The sequence below is a fragment of the Podarcis erhardii genome, assembly GCF_964252035.2.
Source record: "Podarcis erhardii genome assembly, chromosome: 5".
Lineage (NCBI taxonomy): Eukaryota > Metazoa > Chordata > Lepidosauria > Squamata > Lacertidae > Podarcis > Podarcis erhardii.
The window spans coordinates 80876891-80900873 of record NC_138509.1 but is presented as its reverse complement, the minus strand read 5'-3'; the positions used below and the strand labels follow the sequence as shown (position 1 = coordinate 80900873).

Here is a 23983-nt window from a genome sequence, read left to right as displayed (position 1 = left end):
AGGGTTACAGTTAAGTGCAGCTGCCAGATAAATGGAGGCAGAGTAAGTCATACAAATTTGACAGGCAGTAAAGACAGACACTATCTTCATTTATTTATTTATAAAGGTCGAAAAATTGAGTGCAAAGTGCAAGTTTTGACACAGTCGGTCAAGTTTTAAGCTTTGCCTTTAACAACAAAAATGCTTTAAAACAAATACAATTCCAGTACAAAAGCAGAGACAAATGCCCCTAACCAAGACAGCCTGCCTAGCAGCCTGATAGAAAATCCATCAAGATTTGTTTCTCTCAAATGACATTGTATTTGCTTTTGCAGAACTTATCCAAATCAGTCTACCACCACACCAAGATTTCATGATCCTTGCAAGTCATTACCATGTTTTTTTTATTATTATGAAACCAGAATTTCAAATAAGAAACTGAAGATTAATACCACATTTAGTAAGGCAATCACCCCTTCAGAACACAAGTGACAGTAATGGAGTAAGAAGGTGCCATTATTAGTAGGCAAACCATCGTCGTTCCACAATAGAAAAATTAAAAAGTGCAGCCCATAAACCAAAAGATCTGCTCCAACAAGTTGGAAGACGACTTCAGTTCAACAGCAACCGTCTCTTCAGCGATGTGTAGATACACCAAATACACGAGTTTTTGCTCCAACTGCGGTCAAAGTGCTTTGACAAAGAAGCAAGTTTGACAATTCACACAAGTCCAGGTCTCGAAAAAGTTCTATGCATGTTAGTTAAGTTTTCCAACTACTTTGTCCAAACGCTAGGCATCAGAGTTTCTCCACACACATACAATAAAACACTCTTCGACTGGCCAAGCTGCTTGTCAAGCGCTCCCCACTTCTGGTAGGTATTTCCTATTCAGATTTCTTTTCTGCAAGAAATAGTGTAGCAAAAGGTTATTGTAACAGTTTGCTTACAGGCTCTTCGTCGCTTGTCAGAAGTGTCATGGCGCTATACTGAGCTTTTAGATATCGACTGAGAATGGGCTAAGAATCCATCACAAAGGAGCTGATTCTTCCCAGGCAAAGCTTCAGATATAAGTAAGCAACTGTTTTCATGTTGAAATGTCCGCTCTGGCTTAAGGGAACAATGCACTTGGAAACATTCCTGTACATGTTTCACTTAAATGAACAGGAAGCATGAAGGGAGAACTGTGTGCTCTCATACGCCAACCATTCATTTCAATGGGAGTTGGTGCAAGAGGTGGGCTTGGTGCATACAATATATTGCCTGCCCTTCGCCATAAGCTCCCATGGAAGGTGGCAATTAAATCATACAATTAAAAAAGCATGTAAAACAGTAAAGATATTCCGGTATAGACACAATTTTACAGACTTTAGTACTTTTTTGCATTTAGCTATTACTCCTTTGAAAGTGCTAAATGAGGCTGCAGTTTCTCTCTTCAGAACCTCTGCTGTGGCTAACTCATTAGGCTGGCTGGGGCTAGAAATATACAGAACACATTTTTAGCACCCCTAACCATTTTCAAAATATCCACAAGAAATATGAAAACAAAAAGGCACAGTCTTCAATAGGGAAACATTTAAGAAAAGCTAGCTTTCGATTCAACAGCTGAGGAAATGTTCGGCGTGAATTTTGAGGTTCTGCTTGCAATGCTGAATAGACTTGTACTAAAATAAAAGACGAGGTTCCCGTCATTTGAAAGTCCCAATTGTAAGAGTGTCTTCCCCACACATTTCAAATCTTGTCCAGCAGACAAATGGCAAGGATTTTTGAGATTCTGAGGACACCAGGAGCAGCTCTTGTATATGGCAATTGTTTTATTTACAGTGGTACCTCTAGTTGTGGACTTAATTTGTTTTGGGGTGCCGTTCGCACCCCAAAAAGTCCGCAACTAGACCACCTCTTCTGTGCTTGTGCTGATCGCCTCTGCGCATGTGCGGGCGGTGAACCCAGAAGTAAACACTGCGTTTGTAAACTGAAAGTCCATAACAAGAGCAGAACGCAACACAAGGTATGACTGTACTATGTTTATATCCCAACTTTCACCCAGGAAGTTCACAGAGGCATATAAGTTGCTCCTTCCCTCTTCCCCCTACTTGTAAGTTCACAACCACCTTGTGAAATATGATAGGCTGAGAGGAAAGCCCAACGTTACCCTGTGCGGTCTGTGGCTGACAAGCAATTTAAACCCTGGTTTTCCACAGCCCAACATTCTGCCACTATAATCACACTGGTCCCTTCGTGTTGCAAGACCTGCATCTAGATATTTTCACGAAAGCAAGCTGGCCTCCGCCTCAAAGGAAATATTTGCAATGACCTGCTGATTTCACCAGCATCTTTGCTTTGTAAAGCACCTTCCAGGGGAAGATATTTGAACAAACACAGGACCCCTCCTTCTTTATGTGAAGTTAAGTTATCCCAATTTAGTGCTCCTACACATTTCACCTATAGCTATTAATGGGAGGATAAACACAGAGAATTATAACCATGTGCATCACGGCATTTCAGCATCATCTGCTTTCTTCTCAAGGTTATCACCAGGCTATTTTCCTACATGGAAATGATTTTCATATGGCAATTCTGGCACATTTAGAGTGACCTCTATGTAGAGTTTAATTTCTTTTAAATTCAAACTCTGTTCTGAGGAACCCTGGGCTTCCTCAGAAATTGTCAGCTGTCATTCAGTTACCAACACACTTCCCCAAGAGCTTAGCATTCACAGGGCTTCTCTTACAGAGTGTCAAATGTTTTATGTACTGTTGTCATAGTTTAGTTGGAATGGCAGTGAGGCCCAAGAATCCAGTATCCCAAATGAACTTCTCATCTAGAACAGGGGTGGGGAACATCCAACCTCCAAGGGTTCCAAATTTGGGTTCCAGTTTCTCCCCAAACATACCCACTACCTGTAATGTCATGTGCAGGGCAAGTAATAACGCCAGTGAACAGTCAGGAACCTTAAGGTGTATTCCTAATTGTGTACTGACAAGGGAGCCACCCATCAGGTGACTGAAAAGAGAACCAAAGCCTACTGGACTGGTGGCCAATCCCTGCCAAGTTAAGGTAACACTCAACATATCCCTTGTTCAATTTCATTTAAAATTATTTGCTTTTTACTTGATTCAGTAATAAATGATTTATTAATGGTTGATTTACAGATGCTTCCTTTGTAATTTATTATTTAGAACAATATCAACTTGACTACATATACTATGAATAGATATCAAAATATTGGATAACTTTTGTTAACTTAAGCAACAGAAATATTCCACCTAAACATTAGGAAGAACTTCCTGACAGTAAGAGCTGTTTGACAGTGGAATTTGCTGCCAAGGAGTGTGGTGGAGTCTCCTTCTTTGGAGGTCTTTAAGCAGAGGCTTGACAACCATATGTCAGGAGTGCTCTGATGGTGTTTCCTGCTTGGCAGGGGGTTGGACTCAATGGCCCTTGTGGTCTCTTCCAACTCTATGATTCTATGAAATATTTTCCGAAACTATTTTGGAAACTTGGCTAATGAAAGCTCTGTTTTTCTAGCCAGGAATGAAGGGCCCTCGCTGCATCTGTCGTTTGAGAGTGAGTGAGTTTCCAGCTTACATCTTACATACAAAGCAATCTCCACATGGTGTACACTGGGAATTTTGCTCTGCAGCAAGTAGCAGTCTGATCACAGCAACATACAGATAACTCGGGTTGTGTTCTGGGGTTCTAGGCATATATGCAAAAATGTGTAAAGCCAGGAGGGCCCCCCGGAACCAGCCCCCAGGCAAAGTGGAGGGCTGCTTATCCCAGAGTGCTCCATCACCTTCCCAAAGCCCAGCGAGCACTTGCTAACGTTTCAAGAGACAAAAATGTGGGGCAAGGTGAAAACGCTAAACAAGTGCTTTTTTAAAAAAAATCTCATTTTTAAGCTGCATAAACTGCTTGCTTCGAGACTATATTTAAACACCACACACCAGGCAACTTTTAACATGTTGCAACAATTACTATTTTACCCTATGCGCCTTTCAAACACAGAAGTTAAATTTGTTGGCAAAACACATTGCGCCATATAAAAGTGAACTGCAACACTGATTTTTTAATGGCCTGCTTTAAGCTATCTCCAACAAGACATGAATGAGAGTTGCCCCACTGCTGAAGAATACTTCCACCTCATTCACTCAAGTTTACCATATCCGTTCCTGGATCTTTGGCGCTACACTGTTTTGTGTTTCCAAACCAATCTGCCCCTGTAGTCTTGATTGTTTTGTAATACATCAACGCATACTCTAGGCTAGAAACACAGCGACATACTTACTCAGCCACAGCTAGTTTCTGTAGTTTTTCCCTTTTCTTTGCAGACCAGTTAAGGTCACCTCCTACGATAGAAAAGATATATGCATGTCTTTTAACAGAGTGCATGGATGTTTTTACAAAGAGTCACAATCCATGCATATTGTGGGTACAACGCCATGCGGGCCGTTAAAGTATTTACCACAGTTCACTTGGTGTAAGTATCGTGTGCTACATGAAAAATCTAGAAGGTTATAGGAAGTAAGAAGACAGAAGCAGCTCTAGACAGAAGGAAATCTCCCCTGAAATGCTCCCATACCAAGTGCTGTGGGGTTCAGAGCCAAGATCAGGAAATAACATTCCTCTGCCTTCTCTTTAGAAATGAAGAATAAAAGGCAGGATTTTGGCCCGCCCCATGTCAGGGTGGGAGTTAAGAGCAGGTCAGCAAGAATTCACAGATAATTCTTGTCAGAGAATTAACTCATTAGTCAAAGAAATAAAACAGATCAGGCCTAGCGAGCCCAGCAAGAGTTACCAGTAGACCTTGCCCCAATGAGACAGTTGTGAGGGCTGAAGGTCCCTGCCTTCCTACAGTTCCCTCCTCTTCAAGGTTTTCCCAAGCAATTGGCGACTTTTGACATCTTGTCCATCTCTGCTCCACCCTGTCCATACCTCTGCTGGTTCTGACAGAGTTGCTATGCAACAACAGCTGCACGGATGCTATTAGCCCAAAGATGGAAGGAAGAGATAATCCCGTCTAGGGAAGAATGACAAGCCAAGCTGCTGGACTATGCCGACATGGCAAAACTAACTTGGAGACTTAGGAATCAAGAAGACAAGAATTTTGAAAAAGAATGGGAAAATTTATAATTTACTTAGGAGACCATTGTAAGCAAATTAAAACTTTAGCTGGACTAGAGTGCCGGTGACGGATAACTCATTCTGAAGCTGACCAGACACGGGTTAGAGCTCAATGCTGAGCCTACCAGGTGGTGGTTGCGACGGCAAAGAAGACTTTCTTCACCGCCTCTACTGCATCTGCAGAAAACAGCAGCAGGAGACTCTTTCAGGTGGTTTGCAATTTAGCGGAACCACCTGCTCCATGGGGGCCCAGTATGGGCCACATGATCTCCTGCAATGATTTTGCAAAGTTTTTTGCAGATAGTGTCACTCAGATTTAGGAAGAGGTAGACTCCACCATGGGAGCAGGGCCAGGGCAGGAGAGTGCTAGAGTCCTGTCTAGTCAAGTTGCGTGGGATCAATTCCAATCTGTAACCTCTGAGGATGTGGACAGGCTGCTTGGACGAGTGAAGCCAACCACCTGTCTCCTGGATCCTTGCCCATCCTGGCTTATAAAAGCTAGGCAGGAAGGGCTGGGCGATGGGCTCTGTGGGGTGGTGAATGCTTCTCTTTGTGAGGGAGCCTTCCCAGACCCACTAAAAGAGGCAGTTATTAAACCGCTTCTTAAAAAAACATCTTTAGATGCGGCCAGTATGGCCAACTATCGCCCAGTCTCAAATCTTCCATTCTTGGGCAAGGTGACTGAGTGGTTGCTGAAAAACTCCAGGCAGGCCTGGAAGAAGCGGTGAAGGTCCTGTGTGAGTGTCTGGAGGCGGTTGGAAGGTGGATGGCAGCTAACAGATTGTGGTTGAATCCTGACAAGACAGAAGTACTGTTTTGGGGGGACAGGAGGTGGGCAAGTGTGGAGGACTCCCTAGTCCTGAAAAGGGTAACTGTGCCCCTGAAGGACCAGGAGCGCAGCCTGGGAGTCATTTTGGACTCACAGCTGTCCATGGAGGTGCAGATCAATTCTGTGTCCAGGGCAGCTGTTTATCAACTCCATCTGGTATGCAGGCTGAGACCCTATCTGCCTGCAGACTGTCTCGCCAGAGTGGTACATGCTCTAGTTATCTCTTGCTTGGACTACTGCAATGCGCTCTATGTGGGGCTACCTTTGAAGGTGACACAGAAACTACAACTAATCCAGAATGTGGCAGCTAGACTGGTGACTGCGAGAGGCCGCCAAGACCACGTTACACCAGTCTTGAAAGACCTACATTGGCTCCCAGTACGTTTCCGAGCACAATTCAAAGTGTTGGTGCTGACCTTTAAAGCCCTAAACGGCCTCAGTCCAGTCTACCTGAAGGAGCATCTCCACCCCCATCATTCTGCCTGGACACTAAGGTCCAGTGCCGAGGGCCTTCTGGCAATTCCCTCGCTGCAAGAAGCCAAGTTACAGGGAACCAGGCAGAGGGCCTTCTTGGTAGTGGCACCCACCCTGTGGATCGCCCTCCCACCAGATGTCAAAGAGAAAAACAACTACCAGACTTTTAGAAGACATCTGAAGGCAGCCCTGTTTAGGGAAGTTTTTAATGTTAACAGACTATTGTATTTTAATATTTTGTTGGAAGCCGCCCAGAGTGGCGGGGTATAAATAATAAATTATTATTATTATTATTATTATTATTATTATTATTATTATTATTATTTGATTGTAACTTTGTGTTGGTAAAAACAAATAAAAATATTTCCCAAAAAAAGAAACATACAGGTCGCAAGACTAATATAATGAAGAGGCTTACCTCTGAGGAGATTCACAAAGTACAGCATGACAACAGCAATGAGGCCCACTAAAAAGCAAAAATGAAGTTATATAAAGCTCAAGTATACAAACCAGGCGGGACAATCTTATGCAAAGGATGTAAAAAAATTAAAATGAAGAGCATACAAATCTGAGATTGTTCCACAAATCTGTTTGTGGAACTCCCACGTGGGTGAGGAGCATCTGTCGCCCTCATTATTGAATTTAAGGAGAAATTTAAACACATTCCTGTTTACTCGGGCATTTGATGGCTTAAAGTCTCCTGACAAGGCCAAGATCACTGGTTGAAAATGTTTTTAACTGCTTTTTGGAATAGTTTTTGTATTGTTTTTACTTGTTTTTTCATGTTTTAACACTGTTGTGGCTGCTGCCCTGGGTTCTTTCGAGAGGAATGGCAGGATATAAATAAAAATAAGTAACATTATGTGGGAAGTGTGTATAGCGCCTTCATTGGTTATTTCTAAAGACCTGTCTGCTTACATCAGCTCTTAACTGATTAATTTGAGGTTGGCGCAGGCTCTTAAACTTGCAGTGTTGCTCAATTTTATCTTCTTATTGCTACTCTATTTTATCTTTTTCTTGCTGCCTTTATTTTAAGATTAAATTGTTTGATACTGTAATATTGACTTGTGTTTCTTCCTTTTAAATTTGATGAGAACTGCCTATACAGTAGGACTGCCATACATCCGGAATTTCCCTGACATAGCCAGAATACTGTGGTCGGAAGCAGTGTCCGGGCAGTATACAAATATTTAAATGCAAACAAGGCAACTGAATACAAAACAGGTCTGTGGCAAAGCCCAGAGGAGCAGTAGCACCCCCTTGTGGCTCAGATCAGGATGCCAGCCCAACTAGACGCCTATGCATTTACACTGGTCCCAGTCACTAATAAGTAACAACTCCAAAGACAGGGTTTTCACTCACAAAGCTAGGCATTTCCCTTTTACCTACAGCAGCTCCCCAGTTAAGCTTGCAGTGTTAAAGCGGGAGTCAGGAGCGGGTCAGGAATAACCCACAAGATGTCAGTGAAGTTAGCTCTCTAGTCAAAGACACAAAACAGCTCAGACCTAGCGAGCACAGCAACTGTTCCCAGTAGGCCTTGCCCCAATGAGGAAGCTGCGAGGACTGAAGGTCCCTGTTGCCTAAGTCCCCTCCTCCCCAACATCCTATCCAAGCAACCCGAGACTTCTTCGCCTTGCCTGTCTTTGCTCTGCCCTCTTCATACCTCTGCAGGTTCTGGGAAAACAGGGCGAAGGGGAGCTAATCACAGCAGGAGGGAGAGACTCCCTGGATTCTTCAGTAGGCTGTCTGATCACTGCCTCTTGGCTTCCTTCCTCTCCTGCTCCCGGACTTCACTCTGCCAGAGGCTCTTCCCGCTCATTAACCCTGTTAGCTCTTCAGCTTCCGACACCTTCTCCTCCCAGTCTGCTCCCTCTTCTCCCTCTGACCACTCATCATTGTCCCACCACCCATCCCCTGGCTCTGAGCATTCTTCCCTTGGAGGTTCCCCAGCTGCTGCTGCTGCTGCCTCCCACCACCCCTCTTGAGTCCAGCCAGGGCATGACACACACATGGGTTGAAGCACTCAGGTTCAAGAATCCCTGTGAACTAGGGTACCTTGGACTTTATGCATGTCTAAGAAGAGAGAGGAACATTGTGGGCCTAGCACAGAACCCACCACATGGTTTGGCATCGTTCTTTTTGAGCAATAGCTTCATGCAAATTATTAGCTATTCCAACAAGATGTCATCATACAGTAGAAGCTCCGGATGCAAACGCGATCCGTGCGGGATGCACGTTCACAACTCGCAGCGTTCATAACCCACGTCTGCACCCGCACAGGTTGCGATTTGGCACTTCTGCGCACGCACAAAGCACGATTTAGCACTTCTGTGCATGTGTGGCCGCCGAAACCCGGAAGTAACCCGTTCCAGTACTTCTGGGTTTAGGCGGCCCACAACCTGAAAAAACGCAACCTGAAGCATCAGGAACCCAAGGTATGACTGTACTTACAGCACAAACAAGCACTGAAGAAGATTTCAAGGAAGAGGTAGCCCCGGGAATCCAGGATCATGCCAGCTGCGATGGCAATGATGGCCAGGCCCAAGTTCTGAATTGACTGCATGCTGAAAAGCATTAAGACGGTTAGCTTACAAAGCTCAGTTTTTCAACTAATAAAAAGAAACCAATTGAAAGATATTGCCCCCACTTGCTCATAAAATCCAAACGAGCTGACAGATGAGCAAATAAAAAGCCATATGGATCTATTAAACAATGAGATATAGCTGGTAAAATAAAATAAAAACTGGAGGGTTAATTTTCCTTCCAAAGCAACACCATTTTCAGGCAGAAACACTCATAACAGCCCCACAACCTGACCTAGACAGGCTGGCAGGAATATACTCTCAAGGTGGCCCACAGGAGAGGAAGGTTTAAAACGTGTTCAAGATCTCACATACATGGACACCTGCTATCTGGTACACACACATGCTATCTCAGACAGCTAGGTTTCCATTCTTCCAAGCTGAAAGCGATATACCTGGAGTCAGGCCTGTAAAACAGGGCAAGGCCCTGGACACTGGTTTTGCATCAGGCCGAGAAAATCCATTTAGCAGCCCCAGTTTCAAAAATCAAGTCTTCCGTTCCCAAGGCTGAATCCGAGAAAATAAGTTTCGATGTTTTTGAACCGGTGAACCAGCTGCAGCGAAAGACATCTTAAAAGCGGTGGTTTCTCTGGGCCACACTTTCAGTACAAAAACTTGCTCGTGCCACACCAATTTTTTAAATGATAAAAAATACATTGGCAAACAACTCCTGGCAGTGCTTGATTCATAACATAGAACACAAATACTTTCCAATATGATCATGGGACATACTATAAAGTATAAAACACCCCAGCTACATAAGAACATGAATTATTCCCATAATATAATATGGATTGCCCTTGAATCTTCCTGCCACACTTTCCATTCTCTCCTGCCACATCCTTTGAGATCCACTCTCTTAATGGAAATTCCTGAATGAACTGCAGTGAAAGGATGTGGTTTATGAGAACAAGTCGGTATCGTGCTATTAATCCCAAAGTTTAAAAGACAAATCCTTACTCCAAAGTATCGAGACTCAAATATCTATTACTCACAAGCCATAAGCAGTTCCAAGCTGGTGTTCAGGGACAACGAAAGCTACCATAGGCCACAAGGCACAGGCCAGCAGGGAATAAGCCACTCCCAGGAAACACTGCAGAAAACAGCATTAAAAAAAACACACACACACACACACATACATTAAACGTGATCTACCAACAGCTCCAGAGGGAACAAATTATATGGGCTTCACAAATTAGGTGTCCCATTTCTATCCAGTTTGCCCAGTTGTAAAGGGGCCAATCAGGTCAGCGGTTTGAATCCCCACAACAGGGTGAGCTCTCGTTGCTCGGTCCCTGCTCCTGCCAACATAGTAGTTCGAAAGCACGTCAAAGTGCAAGTAGATAAATAGGTACCGCTCCGGTGGGAAGGTAAATGGCCTTTCCGTGCGCTGCTCTGGTTCGCCAGAAGCGGCTTAGTCATGCTGGCCACATGACCTAGAAGCTGTATGCCGGCTCCCTCGGCCAATAAAGCGAGATGAGCGCCGCAACCCCAGTCGTCCGCAACTGGACCTAATGGCCAGGGGTCCCTTTACCCTTTACCTTTAAGGGAACGTTTACACTAGCTTGCTCTGAAGTTGAAGCAGCGTGTGCATATTTAAAGCTCCTCAACAGAGATAACGCAGCGTACAAGAGGTCCAACGTCTAACAAATGGCATCTAGCACAGCTGCCGAGTTGATGAGTACCAAAATTCATACAGAGTATACTAATGTCCTAAAGCGGCCTGGACTGCCATAAAAAAATAGTTTCTGGCATATGTGTTGCATCCTCGGGAGGAAAGAATCAGGGTTACACACAAGTATCCATTATTTTACATCCCATATAATGCACAAAATGAGGTTTATTCTGGGAGATGATTATAAATGCACCTTACTGCATCAGATAAAATAAAGTTGGGGAGAATGCCTACCATGGCAATCCAGGGGTTCCAGAAGGTAAAGGCCAGCATTATATGAGAAGCCAGAGTAATCACTACAGCACACATAACCCAGGTGACATTCCTTCCAACTTTGTCTACCAGGAACCCGAAGACAGGGGACATGGGTGCCGAGATGATATAGACAATGCTGTACAAAGGAAAGTTATTTCAGAAGAGCAAGGCAATCATGATACAAAATGCTACAACCGCTCTAGGTTTTCCAGTGTGCTGAGACTTTCCTCTTTCCCCCACCCGCAAAAATTCAGTTCCTGAATTATTTTTTAGACCTGATATATTGTGATATGCAGTCATGCCCAGCGATAAATTCATGGTGATTTCATTGGATTGGTCAACTCTTATAAAAAAATTGAATTACCACTGAAAAGCTACACTAGCAGTCAAGGCGAGGTGGAATTACAATTCACAAAGAAAATATATTTTAAATTGTATACATTTTTGTTATAGTATATATTATCTTAGGAGATCATGCCATTTTCAGGTGGTTAAGGAAGCGATCTACGTGAAAGGAATGAATAGTTTTTGACACACTTTTCTGTAATTGCAACGGCTAGAGATTTGCCTTTGTAAGTAAGAAATCTGAAGATTCAAGGGGAAGGAATGCTGCAAGTATGCAACCATATACTGCATACATATGCTTCAGAGCAAATATTCAGTTTCTTTTATTGATCTTTTATTCTACCAAAAGTGTGATCTTTAGGTGCGCTGCTCAAAGTCAAGGTTCTTCGAGCTGAAAAATGCACGCAATGCAATTATTTGGTTTTGGGGGTTTTTTTACTTAAATGGACAACACTTACCTGTTGATTGCACTTGCTTCTTGAGGAGAAAACTTGAACTTCTCAATGAAGAAAACCCTGTAAAAATCCATATAAAAAGTTTTACGACCTTACACCTGCTTACAATAACTATGGGGGGGAAACAGCCTGCAATTCTAATAGTGCTGGTTCGTAACTAGGCCACAATAAGAAAAGCTCTATTGAAAGAGGACTGCTAAGTAATGATGAATGCGAAATTGTATACAATAAATATCTGCTAACACTCCCCAGAAAAGGAAGCTGTGAGAGCAGCATGAAGTAGACGGGACATGACGTTACTCAGAGACTGATGCTAGGAAAAAACACTCTGACCCCAAATAAGCCCTGGTTGTGTCACTTGGCTTTTAATGGAAACAAAAAGTGGGTGGAGGGGGGTGAAAATTATGGCAAGATGGAGCAAAATAAAAATAAAAATAATTTATTATTATTTATACCCTGTCCATCTGGCTGGGTTTCCCCAGCCACTCTGGGCGGCTTCCAACAAAATATTAAAATACAATAGTCTATGAAACATTAAAAAATTCCCTAAACAGGGCTGCCTACAGATGTTTTCTAAAAGTCAGATAGTTGTTTATTTCCTTGACATCTGCTGGGAGGGCGTTCCACAGGGCAGGCGCTACTACCGAGAAGGCCCTCTGCCTGGTTCCCTGTAGCTTTGCTTCTTGCAGTGAGGGAACCGCCAGAAGGCCCTTGGAGCTGGACCTCAGTGTCCAGGCAGAACGGTGGGAGTGGAGACGCTCCTTCAGGTATACAGGACCGAGGCCGTTTAGGGCTTTAAAGGTCAGCACCAACACTTTGAATTGTGCTCGGAAATGTACTGGGAGCCAGTGTAGGTCTTTCAAGACTGCTGTAATGTGGTCTTGGCGGCTGCTCCCAGTCACCAGTCTAGCTGCCGCATTCTGGATTAGTTGTAGTTTCTGGGTAACCCTCAAAGGTAGCCCCATGCAGAGTGCACTGCAGTAGTCCAAGTGGGAGATAACTAAAGCATGCACCACATTAGACATTTAGGGGGCAATCCTATGTCAAGGTGTGTTGGCATGAGAAGCTTAGGATGCAGAGGATCTCCAGCTCTACTGGCTGGTTTCTGGCTCAGCTGGCATTAAGTCCTCAAACCTGGCTCTGCTGAAAACATGCTGGTATAACTTGCTCGTCTTGGTTCAGCCAGAGGTCAGACGCCTGAGCTAAAGCTGGCCAAACCAAGGCCACTGTAAATACAAAAAAGGTGAGACATTCTGGGTGGGACGATCAGAGTTTGGATCTCCTGCAACTTTATACGCCAGCTCCTTGTACCTAGGATTGCTCCCTAAAAGATTAATCCAAGAGTATCAAATAGGATACAATGAGGTCCAGTGTCGAGGGCCTTCTGGCGGTTCCCTCACTGCGAGAAGCCAAGTTACAGGGAACCAGGCAGAGGGCCTTCTGGGTAGTGGCACCTGCCCTGTGGAATGCCCTCCCACCAGATGTCAAAGAGAACAACTACCAGCCTTTTAGAAGACACCTGAAGGCAGCCCTGTTTAGGGAAGCTTTTAATGTCTGATGCATCACTGTCTTTTAATATTCTGTTGGAAGCCGCCCGGAGTGGCTGGGGAAGCCCAACCAGATGGGTGGAGAATAAATTATTATTATTATTATTATTATTATTATTATTATTATTATTATTAGATTCTGAAGAATATCCGAGTTTCAAGTGCAGAACTGAAAGTTAGTGTCAAAGCAGAACCAGATTACATAGTTGAAGAAAATATACGCCCTAAGCAAGACTTTGCAAACTGACACACTGACTCTTCCTCAAGCCTTGCCTCAGAAGATTTTGAGCCAAAAATGGAATACGTTGTGGAAATGGCACACACCCAGATCTTCTTGCATGTTCCAACACTCTACAGATACAAAATTTGGAACTCGGAAACGTAACGGCAGCATTCGTTTATGTTAGGCGAACTTCTAGGCCATAAAAACAGGGCGCACACTTACAATGCATGTGCTTGCACATTTTGGTGCCATGTCAGAGCCAGAAAAAAGTGGGGTGGATGAGAAAGATTTTCAAGAGGTTGGAGTGCCTTATTTGGCTTCCTGCCTTATATAGCTCTTTGGGCCTCCCAGTGTTGCTAGCGGAATTACTACTTCTTCAACTGGTAGGCTACTGTTCTACACAGAGGTGCCCAAAGCAGCCTACAACACCAGAACAGCAACACATTTTAGGGGAAGTTCTAAATCAAGACAATAGAAAACATAAACAGTTTTTATAAATAATAATAATAATAATCAGGTATATCAAACATTTGCAACAAGTTACAAAGTGGCAAGTCTTTGTCAAAGAATGCACTTACTTTCCAAGTCCAATGAAAGGGAAGACGGCCACATAGTAGCAAACGCAGATAATAAATATGAGCCACAAGGACAGCGAGAAGTCTTTCACATCGGTTAATTTTATCACTTCACCTTGAGAAAAGAGAAACATCAGTTCCGCTATTTACTCAATCATTTCTATATTAAGGCCACCTAAAATCAGCAAACCCCATTTCCCGTCATTGACTAATTCGAGCTGTTATTTTACTGGTGGGAAGCAGAAGCTGCAGTTTCTCAACAGCAAAAAGCTCTAGAATTGTGAGAAAAGTGAAGTTGGGTCACTTCAAAATGAGTTTTGAGTTTTCCTACCACATTATGGGAAACCTACACATGCATTCTGGCAAGTGGGGAAAACATGTTCAAAAGGATTGTCCCTGCTTCCTCCAGTACATACATACATTTTCAAAAGCTATGGACTGCAGCCTAAGGTTCCATTATTGAAGCCTGACTCCCACTTACCAGTTTTTCCCTGCTCTTTGCACAGAATTTTCTCTGCTCTTTTATCCAGATAACCAAGGATGAGAGCACAGAGTAGTGAAAAGATACATGACACACCACCTGCAATGCAGAGAAATTCAGTGTTACCAGCAAAAGCTACTCACCATTTACGGAACTGTAAAATCCATTCATGTTATTACCCGGTGACTGTATAATTAAACAGTGACTTACATGGGTGAAGCAGCCAGCGTTAAATACCACTACTTTTATCACTAACTGCTACATTGGTATACTGCTGTTCATCCAAGAAAGATTTCAAGGTACTTTAGAGGAATATAGAGTTCACAAATTTAGCTGTGACATCATGTGAATGATATTCATACATGCCTGACTCAGCCCCTTCATTAGCAGAGCTAGAGAACATGAGCTTCACCATTGTAACTTGGCATCGCATGGCACTTACAATGAAGCACAAAGACAGTTAACACAGAACCATTCTAGTCCAAGAATCTGAGTTATGTCATCACACAACGCTATTCATAATGCTGTCTTCCCAATTATCAAGTGTGTTTCTAATTAATTTCTATTTTAATTGCCGTAAAACAGCCTAATATTTTAATCCAAGGTGTCAGATGGTTAAATACTAATAAATACAAATATTTACAAAAGTTTACCAAGTATTATATTTATGAATATCCTGTAAACACATATAAATGAATAAAAGCAAGTCTTCTGCCAAATTAAAAGGAAAGGAGTTCCAGATTTTACTAAAATGTTTGTGCAGTTCAGTGCTGAGCAAACCACAGATCAGTACATTAAGCACAAATAATTCAGTGTTTGGTAAAGGTGTTGAAACAGCTGCATCACCACTTCCTGCAGGTCATGTGTAAACTACTGACTCATTCGATCTTTATTGCCCTGAAAAAGTTCACCAAAGGCTATGTATATGATGCAGCTCTAATGCAGCCTTGCTTTCATTGTGTCAGTTTGTATAAAAGGTAAAAAAAGAAAAAAAAAAGGTAAAGGATGCCTGGACAGTTAAGTTCAGTCAAAGGCGACTATGTGGTTGTGGTGCTCATCTCGCTTTCAGGCCGAGGGAGACGGCGTTTGCCCACAGACAGCTTTCTGGGTCATGTGGCCAGCATGACTAAACTGCTTCTGGCACAACAGGACACTGTGATGGAAACCAGAGCACACGGAAACGCCATTTACCTTCCCGACGCAGTGGTACCTATTTATCTACTTGCACTGGTGTGCTTTTGACCTGCTAGGTAGGCAGAAGCTGGGACAGAGCAACGGAAGTTCACCCTGTCGTGGGGATTTGAACTGCCAACCTCCTGATCAGGAAACCCAAGAGGCTCAGTGGTTTAGACCACAGCGCCACCCGTGTCCCTGGTGTATGGTGCCAGACAGCAGCAGATATGCAATATGCAAATAAGAGATTCTCTCTTTCTCTCAGATCTAGAGTTAAAATGATTCCATGGTAGCAACCTTTCTGATGTCAAGATCAGAAAGTCCTCCATTGCTCTCATTATCTAGCCTCAAACTGAAGCTTTTAACTTTGTCGTTTACAATAAAAAAGTGGGTTTACAGAGTTGGAACTGAATTTCAAGCCTTAGTGTTTTATCCAATTAAGCCATACACAGAGAAGGCCTTCTGAAATCATGGGACATTAAGTTAGTGATTACTAACGCAAGTCCACTAATTTTAATGGGTCTAATCTGAGTCTAACAACCCACAATCTTCCAATTCAGCAAAGAGGAAACCAAAATGTTCATACAAAGTTAATACTGAAAGCATTTACTAACCTATCAAGAGAGCTATGCCAAGAGTGGTGTGACCCGTAGAACCGATCAGATCTTGAGCTTTGGAGTACACCCATCCCATAATGTTCATATTGACAGTGCTCCCCTGGAAGAGAGATGATCTGCAACTGCAACATATACTTCCAACCAATTTTACAAATAGGCCAAAAAAACCCCTTAAAATAAGATCTATATTTGAATACAGTGGTACCTTGGTTTAAGAACTTAATCTGTTCCAAAAGTCCATTCTTAAACCAAAGCGTTCTTAAACCAAGACATGCTTTCCCATAGCAGCGGGGGACTCAATTTACACTCAACAGGAAGTGGAACATGTGATTCCAAGACAAAGTTCACAAACCAAAACACCTACTTCTGGGTTTGTAGCGTTCTTAATCCAAGTTGTTCATAAACTAAGCTGTTCTTAAACCAAGGTACCACTGTATCTGATTTACAGAAATTTATTTAAATATCTAAGTTAGTCGTGCCCATTAATCTCAATGGGTGTTCTCCAAGCAGAACAATCCCTATGTCCCTAGTTAAGAACTGTTCTCCCCACTCTAATGTGCATAGAGAGAAATAAACAGGAAAATCCATCACGATGGGTGACAGTCAATGTTATGCAAGTGGCTTCCCCTTCTCCTGCAATGAAACCCACCCACCTGTTTCGAAGGGTCTCCCAACATTTTTGGGCATATTGGGGGGGGGGGGGAAGTGTCAGACACAGAGAGGGGATGGGCAAGTTCCACTTTACAAGCAAAGGTTGACACTGATGGATGACAAATGTCGGGATAGTAATGATTAAAATTAGAACACACACAAAAAATGTTTTTAGACTTACAATTCTAGCCATGCTGAGTTGCAGTCCAAACACAAGGTTTAATTCTTTTCCTTTAAACCAACTGACAGCATAGGTATTTTGCGCCACTGCTAAGGACTCTCCACCAATCCTAAATGAAGCAAGAAAGTTCATGAATACAGATATTTAAAGCAACGTGGATGAAACTCCGGCTTCTAATGACAGCAGTGTATCCATGTTGATATGGAAGTTTTACCCTAAGGCAAGAACTAGAAAACCAAAAGGCAAATAATCCAGCTGTTCAAATGCAAGAGTGCAGGGTATTCTTCAACATATAGTTCCATATGGGCTGCCTGCTTTTTAAGAGGGAGAGAGGGTATATAGCAAATGTTGAGACACAGCCGAGGTGTGAACTCACCCAAATACAAATCTGCCAGCTTCCATCAACCAAAAAGCGTTACATATTGCTCCCACAGCAAAAATCACCTGTAAAAAATGCATGTTACATTTCAATGAAGTGTTGGAGCCATGCCATATGCAACTATTTCAGACTGCAATCCTACACACTTTCCTAGGAGTAAGCCCAATGAACTCAGTTAGGTAAGACATGGGAATCTTACACTGAAAAAGCAGATTAAATAGTAAGCATTTATTTTTCCATATTTGGGACATAAGCATTAATTTTTCTGTATTTAGCTATTGAAAAGTACATGAATATTATCTGTTTCACTCACCTGTCCAATACAGACAAAGGTGCTGAATATTATTGTGCCCCACCTGCAAGAAAATGAAGACTTTAAAAATACTTATTTTAATATTTGCAACTAGAAAATATAACAAGGGTTAGGGTAAAAAAAATCCAATACTACAATGGTTATAGTAAAAATATCAATAGCACGTCAATGAAAACTGATTGATTAAAAAAAAATGTTCTAAAGGCCTGTCTGAGCAACAGTTTCTAAAAGACACCTGAAAGCAGAGATGACTCCTCCTGAAGTTCTACTGGCAAGGAGTTTCACATGGTTAACTTATTACACAGAACTGTCCCTATACAAAACCTGACTAATGTTGAAGTTATTGTTGACTAGGACTGAAATAAAACTCTCCTGCATCTCTGGAAACAAGCCTGCAAAACTCCAATGTAAGAAGAACCTGTTGGATCAGGCCAACAGCCCACCCAGTCCAGCATCCTGTTTTCACAAGGGCCAACTAGATGCCATGTGGGAAGGGAGGAGCCAAGTGCAACATCACTCTCCTCACTTGCGTTTTGAAAAATTTAAACAAATATTAGCAAAACATCACATTATTTGGGCATAAGCAAAACGTGGATCAAGTTGTTACTTTCGAGATGGATGGGTTATACCAGGGGTAGGCAACCTAAGGCCCAGGGGCCTCCTCAATCCAGCCCTCGGACGGTCTGGGAATCAGGGTGTTTTTACATGAGTAGAATGTGTCGTTTTATTTAAAATGCATTTCTGGGTTATTTGTGGGGCATAGGAAATCATTCATTTCCCCCCGCAAAATATAGTCTGGCCCACCACATGGTCTAAAGGATGGTGGACCGGCCCACGGCTGAAAAAGGTTGCTGACCCCTGGCTTACACAGTTAGTTACCTTATTCCAAAGACTCTGTCTATCAGAAAGCCTCCAAAGAAACAGAGAACCACATTGGGCCAAGAATACCAGGCATACAGTGCCATGAATTCAGCTGTGTTCACCTTCATATCCTAAAAGGAAGAGCACACAGAAGAATTACTATCTTTTGACACCACTTTGTGTTATGACACATTCATAGAGAAACATCTATCCAGTGAAATGCTTTTTCATTACAGCACCATGCAAGTCTACATTGGGGGCCGATTGCCTGTACTCTACCACACCCCTCTAAACTCCTGGGTCACCCTTCACAGTCTGTCAGGAAAGACCCATCAGGGCTGGTGGGAAGTGCGATGTGGGGAACATCAACCTCTAGCACTCATGGCCAAACAAAAGCAAACCTAACACATAAATCACATCGTATTTAGCCATAATGTTTCTTGTTACCAGAGAGTGAAACAGCAATCAGTTTAATTATAGGTCCTTTTTTTTTTTAAGCAAAATCAGCACAATTTTTTTCCCCTCAGTTACTGCTAGTCATCTAACGTATGACTAAAAAGGTAACCTCTCTGGAGGGAAAAGGGGGAAATCCACCATACTGCAGATATTCTGTACATCACTCACCTTTTGGACCTGAGTTTGCAACGCTGCGGGGTTGTCATAGCAAAAATAGCTGCCTATACAGGAAAATTAAGACAACAAAATTAAACATGAACTCCCCCCCCCCTTTTAAAGTAACCTGGAAAAGCTGTATTAATAGCAATAATGGTAAACATTTTGGATCATACCAAACCACCACAATGGGAAGAGGCAGGAGAAAAGATGCCCTCCATTTTCTGTCCACTGAGAAGCAACAGAAGGAGCAGCTACACCTCCACCTTCCCCTTCCCTTCTCAAGATTCAGCAGCCTTACAGCAACAGGTAATGTTTCTCATGGGAAGGGTACGTGTAAGAGCCCAGATTCAACCCCTGAAATTTCTAGCCAGGGCGAGGGGGAATCCCTGTTTGAAACGCTGAAGGGAAGTTGGTCAGAAGCGTAGGCCAGCTTTCCCCAGCCTAGCAACTGCCAGACCTTCTGAACTATAACTCAGATTAGCCTCACTCAGGCATGACTATTAGCTGGACTCCAGCAGCAGGACCAGGCTGGATGGCACTGATAAGAGTTATAATTCTAAACATCTGAATGCCAGGTTGGTGGAAGGCTGGCATAACTAGTACTGAATGAGACCAATCAAATGCCTGCCTCAGCACAAAGCAGTTTTCTAAATCCTCTTTACATGCTTAGAAGCTTCCACGGCCTCCTACAAATCCTTCTGTAGGGAGGAGAATTTAAAAAGCGAAACTCCACTTCGGCTAGTCATCAACCACAGGGAGCTTGAGTTCCCTGTTTGCTTAGCGTTTTCCTCCCCATGGCATATAGATGCTTCCCCATTCTGGTGCTTGCACAGCAATCATCAAAGAACACCAGGAATGCAAGTTTTGTTTTTTCTTTTTGCAATCTAAAATGCAAAACCCCAGTTCTCAGGGCGGGGTCTAGCTTCACCCTGAAACACACCGTAAAGAAAATTAGCATTTCCTGGCACGTTCCCAAGATCACTCCCCAAAGGTCAATGGTTCCTGGAAAAGATATGCTTCGCGCCGCCCTTCCGGCCACACGATCAAGCAGCTGTCGGGGTTTTGTTTTGGTTTTTTTCCCCAAGGCAGGTTTCCCAACCACCCTCCCCAAGAGCCCCCTTAACTGCAGACCAGTCCCGGGCGAGAAAGGGGGCGGCAGCAGCAGCAGCAGCAGCAGCAGCCTCGCTTTATGCTCACCGAAGCCCAGGAAGCACATGAGCGCCAGGACCAGCATCCGATGAGCCAGCCGCTGCGGGTCGCACAGGGCCGACATCGGCTTCCTCGCAGGGCAGCCATCGTGCTCCGGCGACGAGTCCCCGTCCAGCAGCGCTTGCTCCTCTTCCACAGGCGCCGCCATCTCGACGGGGCGAGGAGCGAGGCGGTCACGTGAGGGCGCGGGTCACGTGACACGCGTCCGGGGAGAGCCTGGTGGGAAAGCTTTGCCAGCGCAGGACAACTGGCAGTGCAGAACTGGCAAGGCAGCGGGAGGTTTCGGATTTCTCCCACGTGTAAGCTAAACAAGCTGTAGCTTAGGGGCCCACTCTCTTGGAGGGGCCCCCAAAAAATTGAAAGGGGGAAAAAACTGGATGTACATTTGCAAAATATAAGATAAAAAAGCAAATGAAATAAAACCTACATACAGCAGGCTCCTATTTGTTATGTGCAAATGGCTTTACATACCATATAGCATATATTCGACACAAAAAACAGCAACAATTTTTTGTTGACAAAGGACAGCTGGACATATAAAGAACCCCATTACCTTCAGTAGCTTAGGGCCTCATCGAACCTAAGTTCGGCCCTGGTAGTACCACACCCAGGAAATAATAAATTGGGAGCGGGTTGCACAGGGATGGAAGGGTAGCCGCACAATGTCAATTATTATATTATGATTTAGTATTTATTAAATTTGTTTTCCCGTCCTTCGGAAGTCTCTGGGCGGTTCACAGCAGGTAAATGCAAAATAAAAGCACAAATGCAAACGAGTCTCGTCGTGTGGCACCTCGGACCCTACTTGCCAACCCCCCCTCCCCGCTTCTCTACATACCTAAACTTTTTTACCTTACCGAAATCCATCAAGAATTTATAAACAGCAGTTTTAGGTTTTAGTTTTCTGTAAGGATCCAACAGTGGCAGTAGATGGCCCATGAATAGACACCAACAGATGTTGTAATTGAAGATACTGCCATTCTACACTCATGGGTTATTTGTACTTAAGCCGTAAAACAGGAAATGATTTTTTTTTTATTAAAAAAAAATCCATCTGAACATTATCAGTTCCACCTATTTCTTCCACAAAAGACTTCCTCACAATCTTCAGATCTGCATTACCACACATTATATATTTAGCACAAGTATATGGATCAAAACTGACCAGGCAACGTGTGTTGTTGCTAAAACTTTGTTTTATTATATTTAGACCCCAACACTATCTAGCCAAAGAGAGCAGTTAAATAAACCATCTCTGGGGTTACTCAAGCTAGAGTATAGAAGGAGAAAATTGTCAATCATTTTTAACAGTAAAAGTAAAGGCAAGGTTTAAAAGCCTTATTTAAGTTCATAATTTCTGTTTGGTTGTTTTTTGTTTATGTATTACAGTGGTACCTCGGGTTACATACGCTTCAGATTACATACACTTCAGGTTACAGACTCCATTAACCCAGAAATATTACCTTAAGAACTTTGCTTCAGAATGAGAACAGAAATCGTGCAGCAGTGGTGCAGCGACAGTGGGAGGCCCCATTAGCTAAAGTGGTCTTCAGGTTAAGAACAGTTTCAGGTTAAGAACGGACCTCCGGAACGAATTAAGTACATAGCCAGAGGTACCACTGTACTAGTATTGTTATAATGATCATCACACAAAATAAGACCTGTGTAAAAAAGGCAGGAATTCCTGCCCTTGCTCAGGGCCATCTTATTCATAGGCACTGGGGTGTGGGCCACCTGGGTGCCTGGCTCTCAGGGGCGCCAGGCCAAGAATCCGGGGCCCGAGAGTTGAGTCCGGGAAAGAGCCCGCCGTCGGTCGGAGCGCCACAGCGGGCTCTTCTGCTGCAGGCGGCTCTGTGCCACGAGTTCAGGGGCGACCAAGCCAGCAAGACACTGAGGCGGCCGGCCGGCTCCGTCCTCCTGCACACCTGGGACTGGGCAACCTGGGGGGGGGTGCTGGGCGGATCTTTGCACCCCAGCGCTGCATATGCTTAAGACAGCCCTGCCCTTGCTGCTATATTTTTAAATGGAAACACATCTAATTTAGCAACAAAATACCAAAAAATTAATCACCCAAAACTGTTGGAGGCAGCATGCTTCTGAATACCAGCTACTGGAACTACCGGAGAGGAAAGTGCTGTGACACTCAACCCATGATTACCATGCCTAGTATGTGTGCATGGGATTGTATCTAAAGTTACGAAATCAGAGTTGTAGAGCCGAGTCCTGTGGATATTTTTACCCGATAGTCATTTCCACTGAATACATTGGGACTCACTCCTAAGTAAGTAGAAGCACTACTAGGAGGTCAGTTTCGTGTGCTCGAGAGATGGAGGGATTACTGTAATTGCAGCATCTTCGGTGCCTTCTCCCAAACACATTTTCTGGAATGCAAATTCAATTTCTTTCAGTGTAACTTTTTTGCAAGAGGCATAAGATCATATGCCACTGGAAAAGAGGAAATCGGTACTGCGTAGGCCTGGCTTGAGCACTGTATATCTTTTATTTTTGAGATGCTGATACTTGTCTTTTAACAGATGGTGTCACTCTAGAGCTGTATACCTTTGGGCTTGCTGAAGAAAAACCCAGGCAAAGTGTTCCGTATTTCCTTTGCATGATTAACACGAGTAAAACTTTATATTATTACAAGTGTGAAATCTATATTCTGAGAACTAAAAGCTGGTAGCCTCATAATCAAAGCACTCTGCTAGCAGAACCTTACTGAATAAATAGGGTTCTGTTACTGTACTGCGTTGGAAATTACAGCCCCTGCTACAGCAGCTGTGGGCATTCTGTATTGCTTGTTTATTCTATTGTGCTTTTATCCCACTCTACTTTGCATGGCTTAATCGTTTTTCTATCCAGGCAAATACCAGCCAGCCCCTGGTGAATTTTAACATCATGCACCCTCATGTTTGTAATTTGGGTAGGAGGACTGTATATATTCTAGGACAGGGACTGGGAGCCAAGTCATGCTCCAGATGTTGTTCCCACCATCTCTGACAATTGGCCATGCTAGCTGGAACTAAAGGAAGTTTGATTCCATCATCTGGAGGGCTGCAGGTTCCTCGTCCCTGTTCTAGAATCTGGATGCTGTCTCAGTCCTTGCAGTGAAGGGAAATGTTTAAAGATCAATCCAATTGTTGCTAACATTTAAAAATTATATTCTCATCTCGGCCGCTTACCCTCAGATAGATATTAAGGCATTTAAGGCAACCCTGCTTAGGGTTTTTAATGTTTGATGTTTTATTGTGTTTTTAATATTATTTTGGGAGCTGTCCAGAGTGGCTGGGGAAACCCAGTCAGATGGGCAGGGTATAAATAATAAATTATTGTTATTATTATATTAATGGATCTTGGCATGCGCATTCTGTAAGCAGTTGAAACATTTTTGTTCTGAGAGGTTTTCCTGCTGGGTGAAAGGGTCTCAATCATGGGTGTCTATT

At 43.3% G+C, this 23983-nt stretch overlaps 1 protein-coding gene across 4 annotated transcripts in view; it reads right to left on the bottom strand.

The window, feature by feature from the left end:
• The window catches only part of MFSD1 (major facilitator superfamily domain containing 1), a 30749-nt gene extending 10034 nt beyond the window's left edge, over positions 1–20715 (bottom strand). For 2 of the 4 annotated variants that reach the window (XM_081862551.1, XM_081862550.1), the window contains exons 1-15: positions 20529–20715; positions 19341–19393; positions 18735–18847; positions 17856–17898; positions 17540–17607; positions 17164–17272; positions 16329–16431; positions 14542–14640; positions 14064–14175; positions 11719–11775; positions 10895–11051; positions 9981–10078; positions 8855–8967; positions 6822–6869; positions 4265–4325 (exon numbers count right to left, since the gene is read on the bottom strand). In XM_081862551.1, the coding sequence (XP_081718677.1) occupies positions 4265–4325; positions 6822–6869; positions 8855–8967; positions 9981–10078; positions 10895–11051; positions 11719–11775; positions 14064–14175; positions 14542–14640; positions 16329–16431; positions 17164–17272; positions 17540–17607; positions 17856–17898; positions 18735–18847; positions 19341–19393; positions 20529–20688 (1394 nt within the window). In that variant the 5' untranslated portion in view covers positions 20689–20715. Of the gene's footprint in view, positions 1–80; positions 881–4264; positions 4326–6821; positions 6870–8854; positions 8968–9980; positions 10079–10894; positions 11052–11718; positions 11776–14063; positions 14176–14541; positions 14641–16328; positions 16432–17163; positions 17273–17539; positions 17608–17855; positions 17899–18734; positions 18848–19340; positions 19394–20528 lie in introns of those variants that run through there. The other 2 variants (XM_081862553.1, XM_081862552.1) reach the window with 2 other exon arrangements.
• Positions 20716–23983: the final 3268 nt, after the last annotated feature.